Source organism: Mus caroli, unplaced genomic scaffold (assembly GCF_978045245.1).
Source record: "Mus caroli unplaced genomic scaffold, Mus_caroli_1 scaffold_14, whole genome shotgun sequence".
In the NCBI taxonomy this organism is placed as follows: domain Eukaryota; kingdom Metazoa; phylum Chordata; class Mammalia; order Rodentia; family Muridae; genus Mus; species Mus caroli.
This window is the reverse complement of record NW_028227269.1, coordinates 17090001-17103176: the sequence shown is the minus strand read 5'-3', so window position 1 is coordinate 17103176 and position 13176 is coordinate 17090001. Positions and strand designations below refer to the sequence as shown.

General features: G+C 47.4%; 1 protein-coding gene across 7 annotated transcripts in view; it reads left to right on the top strand.

Annotated features, from left to right (window-relative positions):
• Window positions 1-13176, top strand: part of Asap2 (ArfGAP with SH3 domain, ankyrin repeat and PH domain 2) — a 156269-nt gene that overhangs the window by 52949 nt on the left and 90144 nt on the right. For all 7 annotated transcript variants that reach the window (XM_021178725.3, XM_021178724.3, XM_085830226.1 and 4 more), the window contains one exon: window positions 4140-4212. In XM_021178725.3, coding sequence (XP_021034384.1) covers window positions 4140-4212 — 73 coding nt within the window. The remainder of the gene's footprint in view (window positions 1-4139; window positions 4213-13176) is intronic.

The following is a 13176-nucleotide window of genomic DNA, read 5'->3' as shown; positions in this document are numbered from 1 at the left end:
TTAGAGTCTTAGCCACATTGCAGGTACCTTTGATTTCTGGAGACCACCAAAAGCCTTCTTATTTTTCTGGCTATAAGGCTTTGGCAAAGCTTTTTATAGACCATAGATACAAGTCTTTGTGTCTTAATCATACTCATTTCTCCTGACTGGTTTAATCTTGATGATCTATAAATACACGCCGTGATGGGGGTAGGTTTCTAGAAGGGAGGGAACCACTTTTCCCTTGTGTGGGTTTCAATTATAATTACCTCTGCCACCAAGTGCCAAACTCACCTTCACGTCCCTCTCTGCTGAAGAGTCAGGGGAAAGCAGCAGCTCCTGCATGTTTATGTACTCATTCTTGAGGCTGGAAGTGGCTTCCCTTCAACAATAGGGACAGGACTCAGATGGAGGGGTATTTTCATAAGATGTCTTTGATAGGTGAGAACGTGGTCTCCAAAGCACTGAGTGGGGTGTCATCTGAGTTCCAGCTGGTTGCAGAGTGCCAGATCCTGGTACCTCAGTAACTCACCACTTCCAGCCCCTGCTTCTGAACAGGACTGAGCTATATGCCACAGACACAGATGTGCCCTGTGACCTGGGATTACCAGTGGGCAGAGCAATTAACTCTACTGGAGAGAAGCAGGCCAGCCTGCTAGCTGATTACCCAGGAGTCCAACACACAGATGAAGCCTGATTGGTTTCCAAGCCAGTGGGCAACAGCCAGTTCCTTCATCTTTGGCCACTCCTGAAATTATTTCCTGCTTGCCTCTAGTGGCCTTGAGTTACTACTGTGCACTCTCTCAGGGAAGCTCCATGGCTTAATTGGCAGGCTCTCTGGTGCACAATGGGATGTATATGCTACATGTACACTGTCTTAGTTAGGGTTTTACTGCTGTGAACAGACACCATGACCAAGGCAAGTCTTATAAAAAACAACATTTAATTGGGGCTGGCTTACAGGTTCAGAGGTTCAGTCCATTACCATCAAGGTGGGAGCATGGCAGCATCCAGGCAGGCATGGTGCAGGAGAAGCTGAGAGTTCTGTGTCTTCATCCAAAGGCTGCTAGTGGAAGACTGACTCTTAGGCAGCTAGGGTGAGGATCTTATGCCCACACCCACAGTGACACACCCATTCCAACCAGGTCACACCTCCAAATGGTGCCACTCCCTGGTCCAAGAATATACAAACCATCACATACACTAACCCCTGGCCTTAGAGAAGGTCACTGGGGAAGGTAACAAGCAATAAAGGCAGTTTTATTGGTATATCACAGGGCTCAGTGTGTTCAAGTGTTACTGTGTGCTCAGCAGAGGCCATGGCAGTTGTCAGTGCTGGTGCTGGAGGCGGCATCCAAGGTTGGCAAAGCAGTTCACTGGCAAGGCTTAGCCTTCTGTTCTTACTGGGCGTTTATCTTTCCTGGATCCTTTTCTTGGTTTGTTCACCATTGCATCTCCACTAGCAGCTTAAACATCAGGCACGTACCAGGTGCTTAGTAAATCTCAGCTGAAAACCTGAACAAGCATAGGTACTGTGGGTCAACCAAAGATGAGTTGCTGTGGAGGGAAAACTGGGGTGGGGGGTGGGGGGTGGGGGGTGGAGGGGGGGCTTTGCTGGAGGACCAGATGAAGCTGTGAACCAGCCGGTGTAGCTGGGGGTCAAGAGGTAGGAGGCTATTCCAGGGAATTAACAGTGTTGGGAGGTAGAAGAAAACAGTCAGTTGGATGAGTGTAAACCAGTTCACTGGGGCAAGAGCTTGGGGGATAACCAGAAGTGAAGAAGACAGTCCAGGGGCATGGATGGAGGGGAAGGAAAGCTCAGAGCACAGGGAGATTGCACTGCTCAGTTGAGTTGGGTGTAGTGAGTGCCGGGAAGCATGGGATGTTTTCTCCTTTTACACTGTGCACTCAAAGCTTTTTGGCAAGTGTTGTTGGCTGAGTGACTTGCAGGGAGCTCAGCCCTGCTGCTGTGGGTGTCCTCTGCTGCCTGTGAGGAGGGTCGGGGGAGGGTGGCCCTTCTTGTTTAAATACAGGTCGTATAAGTTCCGGTCGATTGCAGAGGCTGGTCAAGACAGAGTTTTCTGCAGGAGTCGTGGACTGCATGTTTACTAGATCAAATGTGCTTTGTAGCAAGGACCTGTCACATGGGAAGGGAACTCCCAGTTGTGACAGCACACTGATTCATGTCTGTCTGTCAGGCTCTGCTCCCCAACACATGGGCGGTGGCTCTTCAGGAACCAGTGTTTCTGATAGAGGCTGAGCAAACATTGCTTGGAGGCTGAGGACTGGGGAGGACTGAGGAGGACCGGAGAGGCTGTGAGGGACAGTTCAGTGCAGTGCTTTGTGTGTTAGTTTCCCTTGAGATATAAAATGCCCTTTTTATATCTCAAGGTCCAGAGTGGATTAGAGATGACTACCCAGGAACATTAAGAGTTCCCTTGGGGGCTAAGGAGATGGTTCAGTAGGTAAGAGAGTTAGCTATACAAGCATGAGGCCCTCAGTTTTAAAACAACAACAAAACAACCCAGAGCCCAAACCATAAAAAAGCCAGGCATAGCCATAACCCCAGAGCTGGAAGGTGGGGCCAGGTGGATCCTGGGAGTTAAATGACCCAAACAGTTCTGTCCCCAAGGGCATAGGGTAGAAAGTGATGAAGGGGGACATCTAGTGTCCCTTTCTGATTTCCACAGATATGCAGCACTACACACACACACACACACACACACACACACACACACACCATGATCTCACATAAAAAGCCAGATATGGTAGCAAGGGCCTATAACCCAGCACTGAGTTTGAGGCAGGAGCATATCTCTGGGACACATACACTTAAAATCACTCCCTATATACAAAAAGCTAACTCACTATAAGAAATTTTGATGCAAGTCCAGCCTGAGCTATATAATATGGCAAGGCTGTCTTTAAAACCAAACCTGGGATATTTATCTCTGTGTGTGCTTGCCTAGGGCTAGGGTTTGATCTTGACATACCTAAGGGGTCACTCAGAGTATATCCTGTGTGTTGAGACAAACACACAGTAGTGTAATAAGAACAGCCCCCCCCCCCACTCCGTTTTGCTACATCTGAAGCCTCTTGATCACTCTTCTATTTAAAATTGTCAACTCCAATCTCACCTGTCTTTTTATCCCCCAGAAAATAGCCATTGCAACCTCAGACTGAGGGAGGACTTACAGAAGCCAATGCTGGAAGCCCATTCAGCGATTTTAGATGACAGGTCACTTGGGTGTTTTAAATAGTCACCACCATTACTGCTCACGTGGTCTCACTCTCACAGTCCCCAGTGTGCTGTTTCCTGTCCCAGCCACTTGTCATCCTTTGATCTACTGAGCTGTTTAACTGAGTTGTGGGAGAGTGTTCGAGCTGTCTCTTTGGTGGAAGCTTAGCTGAGAATAAATCCCCAAGTCACTGTACCCATTGTTGAACACCTACTATGTGCAGATGTTGTAAGTGCCACTTACTGCTGCTCTCTGACGGTGGCTCTGTAAATATTTGCTGAATATTAACCATGTGAGTGTTTGTTTAATCATTCAGCCTTGCAAAGCTGTTACAGCTGGATTCTGGAAGCGAAATCTGAGGCTTGGAGAGGCTTAGGAACAAGCTTCCTGAACACAGCTAATAGCTTCACAAATGTAAAGCACCGAGCTGCATTTGTGTGGGGCAGGTCTGGTTCTGTGACTTGGCTGCCTGTTGTTTGGAGCCAGCAGGGCAGGGTGGGGCAGGGCGGGGCAGGGCAGAGCCCTCTTTGTGGGGAGGGGCACTTGCTATCCTTGAAACTGCTCTTTCTTTCAAGGTGAGAGGGACAGAGGGGCTTAGGGACAGCCCAGATGTCGTAGAGCCATCTGTCAGATGTGGCTGTCAGATTCACTTACCTGGATGCAGAGTGTCGTGACCAGCAGGTGATGTGAGCAGAGGCAGCTTGTAAGCTCCAGGTGCCTGAGACTCTCCAGTTGGTTTTCTGTAACACAATTGAACTGCTACTCTGTGTGCTTTGAAAGACTAAACTATGCAAAGACCCAGCCCATAGAAGCAGCCCGGGGCCTTACAGGAGGGATCCCAGAAGGTTCTCACTGCTGCTGCCGGTAGTTATGGTCTGTATGCAAACATGTTATTAATTCACATATTCCCTGTTATTTTAGGCTTTGGACGTGGACCGGATGGTTCTCTACAAAATGAAGAAATCTGTGAAGGCAATCAATATCTCTGGGCTGGGTGAGTCCTTGCTATTCCCTGGGGGCGGGTAGGGAGTGAAGTCACCATTTGCCAGTGAGTGTTGAGCCTCCTGTACTGAGCATCCAGATCAGAGACACTGGGGCGCCTACTCCAGAAATAGGTTTTATTACCTGTAGTCTGGTTCAGGAGCAGTTCCCTGCCTCTGTCTGCCCTAGCATGAGCCCACTCCATCAGATTGGAAGGCAGAAGCAAGGCTTGTGTGCTATGAGTGACAGCAGACTTCTATCATTTCCTAGTTTGGAAAGAAAATGAACAAACACACCAGCATAATCCACTAACTATCTAGTACTGTTTGCCTGACTTACAAATGCACTGTAGAAAAAAAAATCACCTAGAAATGGGGAGAGCTCTGTTGCTCGAGCATTTGCTGAGGACACGAGGTGAAGCTTGGGCTTGGCCCCCAGTGCCTGTGGCATGTGCAGGTGATTCTAGCACAGGAAGTGGAAGCAGAAAGATCAAAAGTTCAAAGCTATCCTCAGCTACATAGTAAGTTAGAGGCTAGCCCGGACAGCTTGAGACCCTGTCTCAAAACAAAACAAGAGTCCCTGGAACTTTTGGCTTAAAGTCAGCAGGCTGTGCAGATGGTAGGAAGGGTGCCCCACACAAATACTATTAATGATGGAAAATATTTCTGAGAAGTCACCAGATGTCTGTGTGGCCTCATTCAGCAGGAAGGTGTCAGCCTTCAGAAAACAGAAATAGTGATGGTGGAGGTTTAAAAGAGGCCGTAGATGTAGGGCAAGTGGGTGCTGCTCAGTGCAATCACCCTGGGTGGAGATGACCTTCCAGATGCCCCGACACTGAGGCTTGTGTAGTTAGTGCTGAGCATGAGCTGAGGGTAGCTCCCATGGTTTTACTCACATTGAGAAGTGCTAGGGAGGATAAGAACTTCTAGACTGTTCCATAGCCTGCTGACATCATCTTGTCCTGTCTGATAACTACTCCGACTAAAAGGAGACACCTCAAGGTAAGAGGGTCACAGTACAGACAGCAGGGGGCCTGGACATCCCTCTAGACCCATACACTTATTGGGGATGCTTTCCCATAGGCTGACTGGCCTTTTGTTCCAGGATCTACCTATTGTGCTGTCCACCTGAAGGGTAAGGCAGAACCAGGATGAGTAGGTTTCACGATCCAGATAGAATGGTAGTCCAAGAGTGGCTGTCAGCACACCAGAGAGGTTGCAGACCAGCTGATGCTCAGTCCACCAGCCTGGCGCTGAAAGCCTAGAGAATCCCAGGAGAGTCATTGGTCGTCAGTCTGAGGTAGGAGGCCCAGGAAGCTGGATTCTGGTGTTGGAAGGTGCAGAGTAGGTGCCCTCACAGAGGGCAAGGTGGGCCGGCTGACACCAGTCAGCTTGTCCCTTAGATCTCCTCATGTCCAGGCCCCTGCCGGAAGGTACTGCCGACTTTTTGGGAGTCCTCCCTCTGTTTCTCCAGGAGCACTCTTCCAGACTTGTCCAGAGGTGCATCTCTTGATGTTGACTCCATGTCCACTTGAGGCTGTAACCAGCGTCAACCTCCACAGTGTTCTCTTAAAGACTTAGGAACAGACTTACAGACATTGTACAAGACCTCCACAGTGAGGCCCTCCCAATGCTGCTGCAGAAATGTAGAGACAGCCTAAATAAGACATGTGTGAGGGACAGGAGGCTCAGGACTGCAAAGAGCCCACATTTCACCCTGGTCCCAGTCAGAACTAGCAGGAACCAAGGACAATCTGATTCTTACACATGTGTGGTCCCGCAGAAGGCAACGGGACAATACTGTCCTTTGAACACTCGGCATGGACCCTCAGCTTCCTGTGCATTGTGATAACCTGGACAACAGACTGCTCCAGTTAGACAGCAGGAGGGGCCTGCAGATCAGAGCTGCTCCCAGTGTGTTCTTCTCCTGCTGGCACGGGGCTTTGCTCAGTCACAGAGCCATTGCCCGCCTGCCATCACTATGTCTAGCACCTTGTTGCTTCTCAGGAGGCCAAGAACTCACTAAGGGATGGGATGCTCAACCGTTGACCAATTCCAGATTTCACAGAGCATTTCAGGAGAATTTATTTTAATTTTTAAAAATTGGATTCACTTGGCTTTTTTTGAGTTTATAATTTGGAGAGTATTAACGCATTGTATAACAGGGATACTGTATTCTGGTCAGATTGAAGAGAAGTGATTTCATCATCACATGCCGACAAGACTTTGTCAGAGATAAAAAGGAGATTATCTTTTTAAAGTGAGATAAACAGGAGTGGTGTGGCTCGTATGCAGGCTGATGCAAGTGTCTATAGCCTTGATGCACCCACTCATTTATTTGCCTTTCTGACCCATGTTGCTGTGCGTGGACCATAAACCTCGTTCCATTACCTGTCTTCTTGGAAGCATTTTAGAAATAAAGACTAGAGGTACTGCTGTGTCTGCTTAAAATCCAGCAGAATTCCTCTTATTCACACAGAAATCAGTGGAAGTGAGCTCCATTCAGAACGTGGGAAAAATGAGGGAGGTCTGTAGGAGCAGTAGAAATGGGGGCGGAGCACCAGTAGGCAGTTTCAATGTGCAAGTATGGGTTGTTAGGGGACATTGCTGCCTTAAAGCGGTCCTGAAGCCACAGCTGCTATATTTAGTGGACTCTGCAGGAACCAGGTGAGGCCCAGCCTTCCACATATCCCCTGGGCTCAGGCCAACCAAAAGAGGACCAAAAGAGGTCCACTCCCCGTGCCCGCATGCACATCTTCGGGTCCCTCACCATCTCCTGATCTTGCCATGCTGTGGCCTCCCTCCATGTACACTCTGTCTGATCAAAATGCTGCTTCTCCTTGAGACCCCAGGAAGGAGCTTTGTTTACTGTCGAAAGCTCTTGTCTGACAGGGCTTTGCAGTTCTTGGAGACTGTCTAGGTCAGAGATGTTCCTGAGGTATCCCATGCCTCCAGCAAGCTGGCTTCGCACCTGACCTTGGAAGGGGAATCTTTCACTTTTGATAGCTTGTATCCATCAGTCCCATTATGCCAAGTTTGAATTGTCATAAGGCTGTGAGTCTGATATATATATATCTCCGAATACTATCTTGGAATCCTTGTTTGAGAATAAGTGTCATCATCTGCTTGGAAAGTCACCTGAGGAGACCATGATTTCCGATGTTGATGTTGGTTACGGCAACAGTTTATAGACTTCCTTTGGTGACTACTTTGTTGTGACTCATTCTTTATATTTATTAAATGAGTCTAAGGATAGTTTGAGTTGTTTTAGAACTAGTCAGAAATAAGTCAGGGATTGAGTGAGGGATTGAGCTGCTGGCCACCACGGTTGGCTAGTTGCATCATAGCTTAGACAGCTTCCGCTCCAAAGTGCTGTTGCCAAAGAGGAGTTCTCAACGACTGATCCTAGTGTTCAGTGTCCCAGGATGGCTACTTGTCCAGAAAGAGTGGTCCTTTGCTGTGAGAACAGTTGAGCATTTATGCCTGGCCTGTGCTATGTCTTTCCTGGTTTTACCCTCCTAAGTCTGTCCTGATTTGTCATGGACTGGCCCCATATGACCTCTTGCCTGGCCCCAGTTTGTCTACGGCAGCTTGGCTCAGTCCATTGCTTCCAGAGCATGTAGAGACTGTGTCTTTCTCCATACTCCCTGGCTCTGTTGCCTGGGTGTGACCTTCCCACCCCTCCTGTGTTTCAGGCTGAGACTTGAGGCAGGGTAAGCCTTTCCTGACTCTCATTTCCTCTTGCTTCAGTAGCATGTTTCTGTCTGCCTAGCGGCTTCAGGGAGCACACACTCTTCATTCAGATTTGCAGGTGGGAAGTGAAGTGTGGGTCTCACTGTGCTAAGATCAAAGCATCTTCAAGGTCCCTTCGCTTCCCCATTTCTTTTTTTTTTTTTAATTTTTAATATTTTTATTACATATTTTCCTCAATTACATTTCCAATGCTATCCCAAAAGTCCCCCATAGCGCCCCCCACTTCCCTACCCACCCATTCCCATTCTTTTGGCCCTGGCATTCCCCTATATTGGGGCATATAAAGTTTGCAAGTCCAATGGGCCTCTCTTTCCATTGATGGCCGACTAGGTCATCTTTCGATACATATACAGCTAGAGACAAGAGCTCCGGGGTTCTGGTTAGTACATCATGTTGTTCCAACAATAGGGTTGCAGATCCCTTTAGCTCCTTGGGTACTTTCTCTAGCTTCTCCATTGGGAGCCCTGTGATACATCCAATAGCTGACTGTGAACATCCACTCCTGTGTTTGCTAGGCCCCAGCATCGTCTCACAAGAGACAGCTATCTTTGGGTCCTTTCAGCAAAATCTTGCTAGTGTATGCAATGGTGTCAGCGTTTAGAAGCTGATTATGGGATGGATCCCTGGATACGGCAGTCTCTAAATGGTCCATCCTTTCATCACAGCTACGAACTTTGTCTCTGTAACTCCTTCCCTGGGTGTTTTGTTCCCAATTCTAAGAAGGTGCACAGTGTCCACACTTTGGTCTTTATTCTTCTTGAGTTTCATGAGCTTCCCCATTTCTTGTAGAGGCCAGCTGTACTCCTTTGCTCTCAGCCCCTTATATCTACAGAGCCAGCCAATAGACACTGGAGTCTTCCCACAGGTCCTCTCTGAGAGTCTGCACCGATGGTTGTCGAAACCTAATGCTATATATCCATGCCTCGAACAGCTGGGGCTTGTTGCAGTTCTAGAAACAGGAAGTCCCTATTAGGCTACCAAGGTAGGCTCTCAGGTGGTTTATAGATAGTTGGATTGTTTTGAGACCATAGCCCTGTATCCCTGCCTGGCCTGGAACATGCTATGTAGACCAGACTGGCTGGGAATTCACAGAGATACAGCTACCTCTACCTCCTATGTTCCACCACGCATGGCCAACAGTTATTTTCTTGGGATACAGGAAGAAAGTCCTCTGGGGTCTCTGCTCATAAGGTCAATCCCATTAAGGGCCTTGCCTTCTGAATTCATCTAAAGCTAATGATTTCCTAGTGGCTCCATCCCTTGATAGTAGCACACTGACCTCAGTATTAAACTTGGGGAGGCAGTTGTGTTCAGTCCCAATACAGACCCTGAATCTCCTGCCCCTCTTTTTCATATTTAAGTACCTTACATTTTAAAAGTTACATGTATTAATTATTATTTTGTGTGGGGTGGGGTGGGGTGGGGTTTATGTGCACACAGAGTAACTTTGACAGTTCGATTCTCTCTTCCCACCACGTGGGCCCTAGCCATGGAATTCAGGCTGTCAGGTTTGGTGACAAGTGCCTTTACCTGCTGAGCACCCCATCATCTAGAACAATCACATCTCAAACTGGTTAGCAAGTTTAAGTCATCTACTCTTTCCTCTCCCTGTCAGGCAGCATACTGTACTCCTGGATCCCAGGGATTACAGGGTGAGGGAAGGGACATTCTTCCTCCCACATCGAGCCTCTGAATGTTTTGAGGTTGGTTCACTTTAAACTCTTTTGGCAAGCCCCATTAATGGGTCCTTAATATGCAGGCACTGTTAACGGCCCTAGGGCAGTGCTTCTCACTCTGTGGGCCAAAATCCCTTAGACAAACCTGGCTCTCCAAAAATATTTGCATTACAATTCATATCAGTAGCAAAATTACAGTTGTGAAGTAGCCATGAAAACAGTTTTATGGTTGGAGTCGCCACAACTTGGGGAACTGTATTAAAAGGTCTCAGCATTAAGAAGGTCGAGAACCACTGCTCCAGGGAGATCTGGTTAAGGGCTGGACTTCACCTGTGGCATCCCTGGTTCAATTGGTCTGTTTATAGCTTCAGTGTTTGCTAATTAAACAGTGCCCCAGAGGTAGAGCTGGTCTTTGAGAAGTCCACCTTTGAAGTTGTCCTGGGCATCAGTACACCCTCCCCCTACCTCCATCTTTATCTACTAAGCATTGATTTACTTACGTGATAGCAAGGGATTATGTTCTCTGTTGGGGATGCCTTTTGTGGAGTGTCTTATGAACAGGTTTTTATGTTAGGGAACTGTTTCTGTAATTTTTCCCCACTCAGTGGACTGCTACCTGAACTCTTAAAACAAAACAAAACAACCCGAATCCAACTTTATATTTATTTTAAATCCTTCTTAAAATTTCTAAGCTCTGTCTCAGCATAAAGGTGTTTTCCTCCAAGCTGAGAAGTTGAAGCTAACATTTTCATCTGTGTTTGACACATCAGCGGGTGAGAAAATTCATCTCAAGGAGGATGAGCATCAAGGAGGAAGCAACGTGAGACTTTCATTTTCACTTCTAGACTCACTTGTGGTGGATGGGGTGTTCTTAGGGAGAGCCAGAGTCCTCCTCACCTGGAATCTGGAGGCCCTGGGGGAATTGTCACATTCCCAAATAGAAAGGTACAGAGGGAGAAATGCTCATTTTAGCTGCAACTTTTACTGTCTTCTTCCACCTCCTGAGGAAAATGAACCTTCATAGTCCTTCACGCCCCACCAGGTGTATGTGTGTGTGTGTGTGTGTCTGTCTGTCTGTCTGTGTTTGTGTCTGTGTGCGTACACATGAGCAGAAGGTTAAAGGACAACTTGTGGGAGTTTTCTTTTTCCACCACTTGGCTTGTTACAGGCATTTCAACCTGCTGAGACCTCACTGGCCATATATATATATATATATATATATATATATGTATGTATATATATATATATATATATATATATATATATATTTAACGAGAAGCATATGCTAGCTTATGGATTGAAGTTTTAGTGTGTGTTAAGAAGACAACACATCTGGGTATGGTTTTCTAACTTGTACATTGAAAAATAAATCATAGTTGTTCTCAGAGTTGGACAAGATTACTGGAAAGCTAGAACTCTGCTCTATGGTCGTAACATTGAAAGTGGGCACACAGAGTTTTTGGAAATCTGTAGGCAGTGCACATCGCTGAAATCAAGATCCCTACGAGGAAGGCTCTTCTTGCACAAATATGTCTGTTGTTTTGTTGCATTGCTCATCATGCCAAAATATAAGCAGTGTCTCCTGACAAAACCAGGATCAGCCGCTTGAGATGATGGGACTGTACTACAGAAATGAGAACGCTTATGAAACCCAGGGTACAAAATCTGTGCACACATTTCTGTTATTAAAAAGAAATAGCACATCGTAACATCATGAAACGGTATATACTACTGTCAAGATCTTCATACGATTGATGGTAGAAGTAATGATAGCAAGTCAGGTGTTCGTGCATTTGCTGTAGGCCGGGCAGTCTACTTACATAAATGTCTTCCCTACAGCAGTGCTGTGAGTTAGGTGCTGCCCTTTGGCAGCAGGGGCACAGCTGGGCACAGCTGGGGCACAATTAGGGCATGATGCACTCCAGAGGAAAACATCCTACGTGCAGCTCCTCCCAAGCCTGGCAATCCTGCTGAGCAGGCTGAAGTCAGTTTGCTGGTTGCCAGTTGAGTCTGAGACTGTTCATGCTGCTTGTTCTAGAGGTGACTCTCAGGTGACCTCAGGGAAGTGTGAAGATCATTGTCCCATTGAGTTATAAGATCCTTGGAGTCTTAGGGCCAGAGGAAGCACATCTTAAAAGAACGCTGAAGGACTTGGGACTTGCTGTTTTAGAGGGGAGAGGATACTTGTGAGACAGGGTTTCTCTGTGTAGCCTTGGTTGTCCTGGAACTTGCTCTGTAGATGAGGCTAGCTTTAAACTCAGATATCCACCTGCTTATGCCTCCTGAGTGCTGGATTAAAGGTGTGTGGGCGCCACCACTGCCAAATGGCTTGTTCTTGTCTTAAGAGATGGTTTCCCAAGAGCAGGTTTTAACTCAAGCTCGTTGTAGAAAGTAACTGTGTGAGCTGCTCCTGGGAGGTTCTGGCAGCAGGTTGGAGAAGAGGTGTTGACCGGGGTTGAAGTCATAGTGTTTCCAGGTCCTGGCTCTGGCTGCCAGCTCACTCTCTCTGGTGCTTAGGTACAATGGCTGGAATGTACACCAGTGACTTGCAGAGGGAGTCTTGTCAGCAGTGATTGGCAGTTTAATCACAGGAACCTCAAGCCTGTAAGCATTGGCCTGAGTCAAACTTATGGGGTATAATTCCGATTGGTGGGACACAGAGACTCATCTGGGCCCTGGCTTCTTCAGTTCATACTTAAATGGAATTTGTGCTTTCCCGGACTCTATACATTAAAGGTCTCTAAAGCAGTGGTTCTTAACCTGTGGGTCACAAGCCCTCTGGGGTTGAGCAACCCTTTCTTAGGGGCAGCATCAAAAATAACTTTATGGTTGGGGGGGTCACCACAGCATGAGGAACTGTGTCAAGGGGTCACAGCATTAGGAAGGTTGAGAACAACTGATCCGAGAGACAGTGTAGAATAATCTTGTGAACTTTCTTGGTGACTCTGAGGGCTGGAAGGTGAAGAGCGATCGGCTATGCAAACTGTCAACCTCCCAGGTGGATGCTGTCACCCAGCACTGCTTGCCTTCATGTAATACTGGACCACCTTGCAGAATCCGAACCTGTTTCCTCAGAGCTAATACAAGATGAAATGTGACTTACCTGTTTGGTTGAGTCCGATCAGCAGGGGCAGCCATCGAACGGGGCTTTGGACTCTGTCTTTCAGGGACTATAACTGTCTCTCATCAAACCCTAGAAGTTGTCCGGGCTCCTTGGCTCAGGGGCTGGGGGGTGGAATGAGAGGGCATCTTACCAAGTCTGTATGGTCAGGTTGATCAAATCAAATCAAAGGAAAAAGGCTAAGAGCAGCCTGGGCAGAGAGCACATGCCACATTGTGTGTGCTGTGGCTGATCAAGTCATAGGGCCAACAAGAGGGCTGCTTCTGGCAAAGAATGCAATTGGATGTAAAATCTATCCTGTATCTATGCCTGAAGCTACTTCCTTTTGAGGACACTTGGAAAGTACAGGCCTGAAGAGAGTTGTCTGCCACACCCTTACCTGGGCTTAGAGCAGAGTTGGACGCAGGCAGCTCTAATCAGGGAGAGTC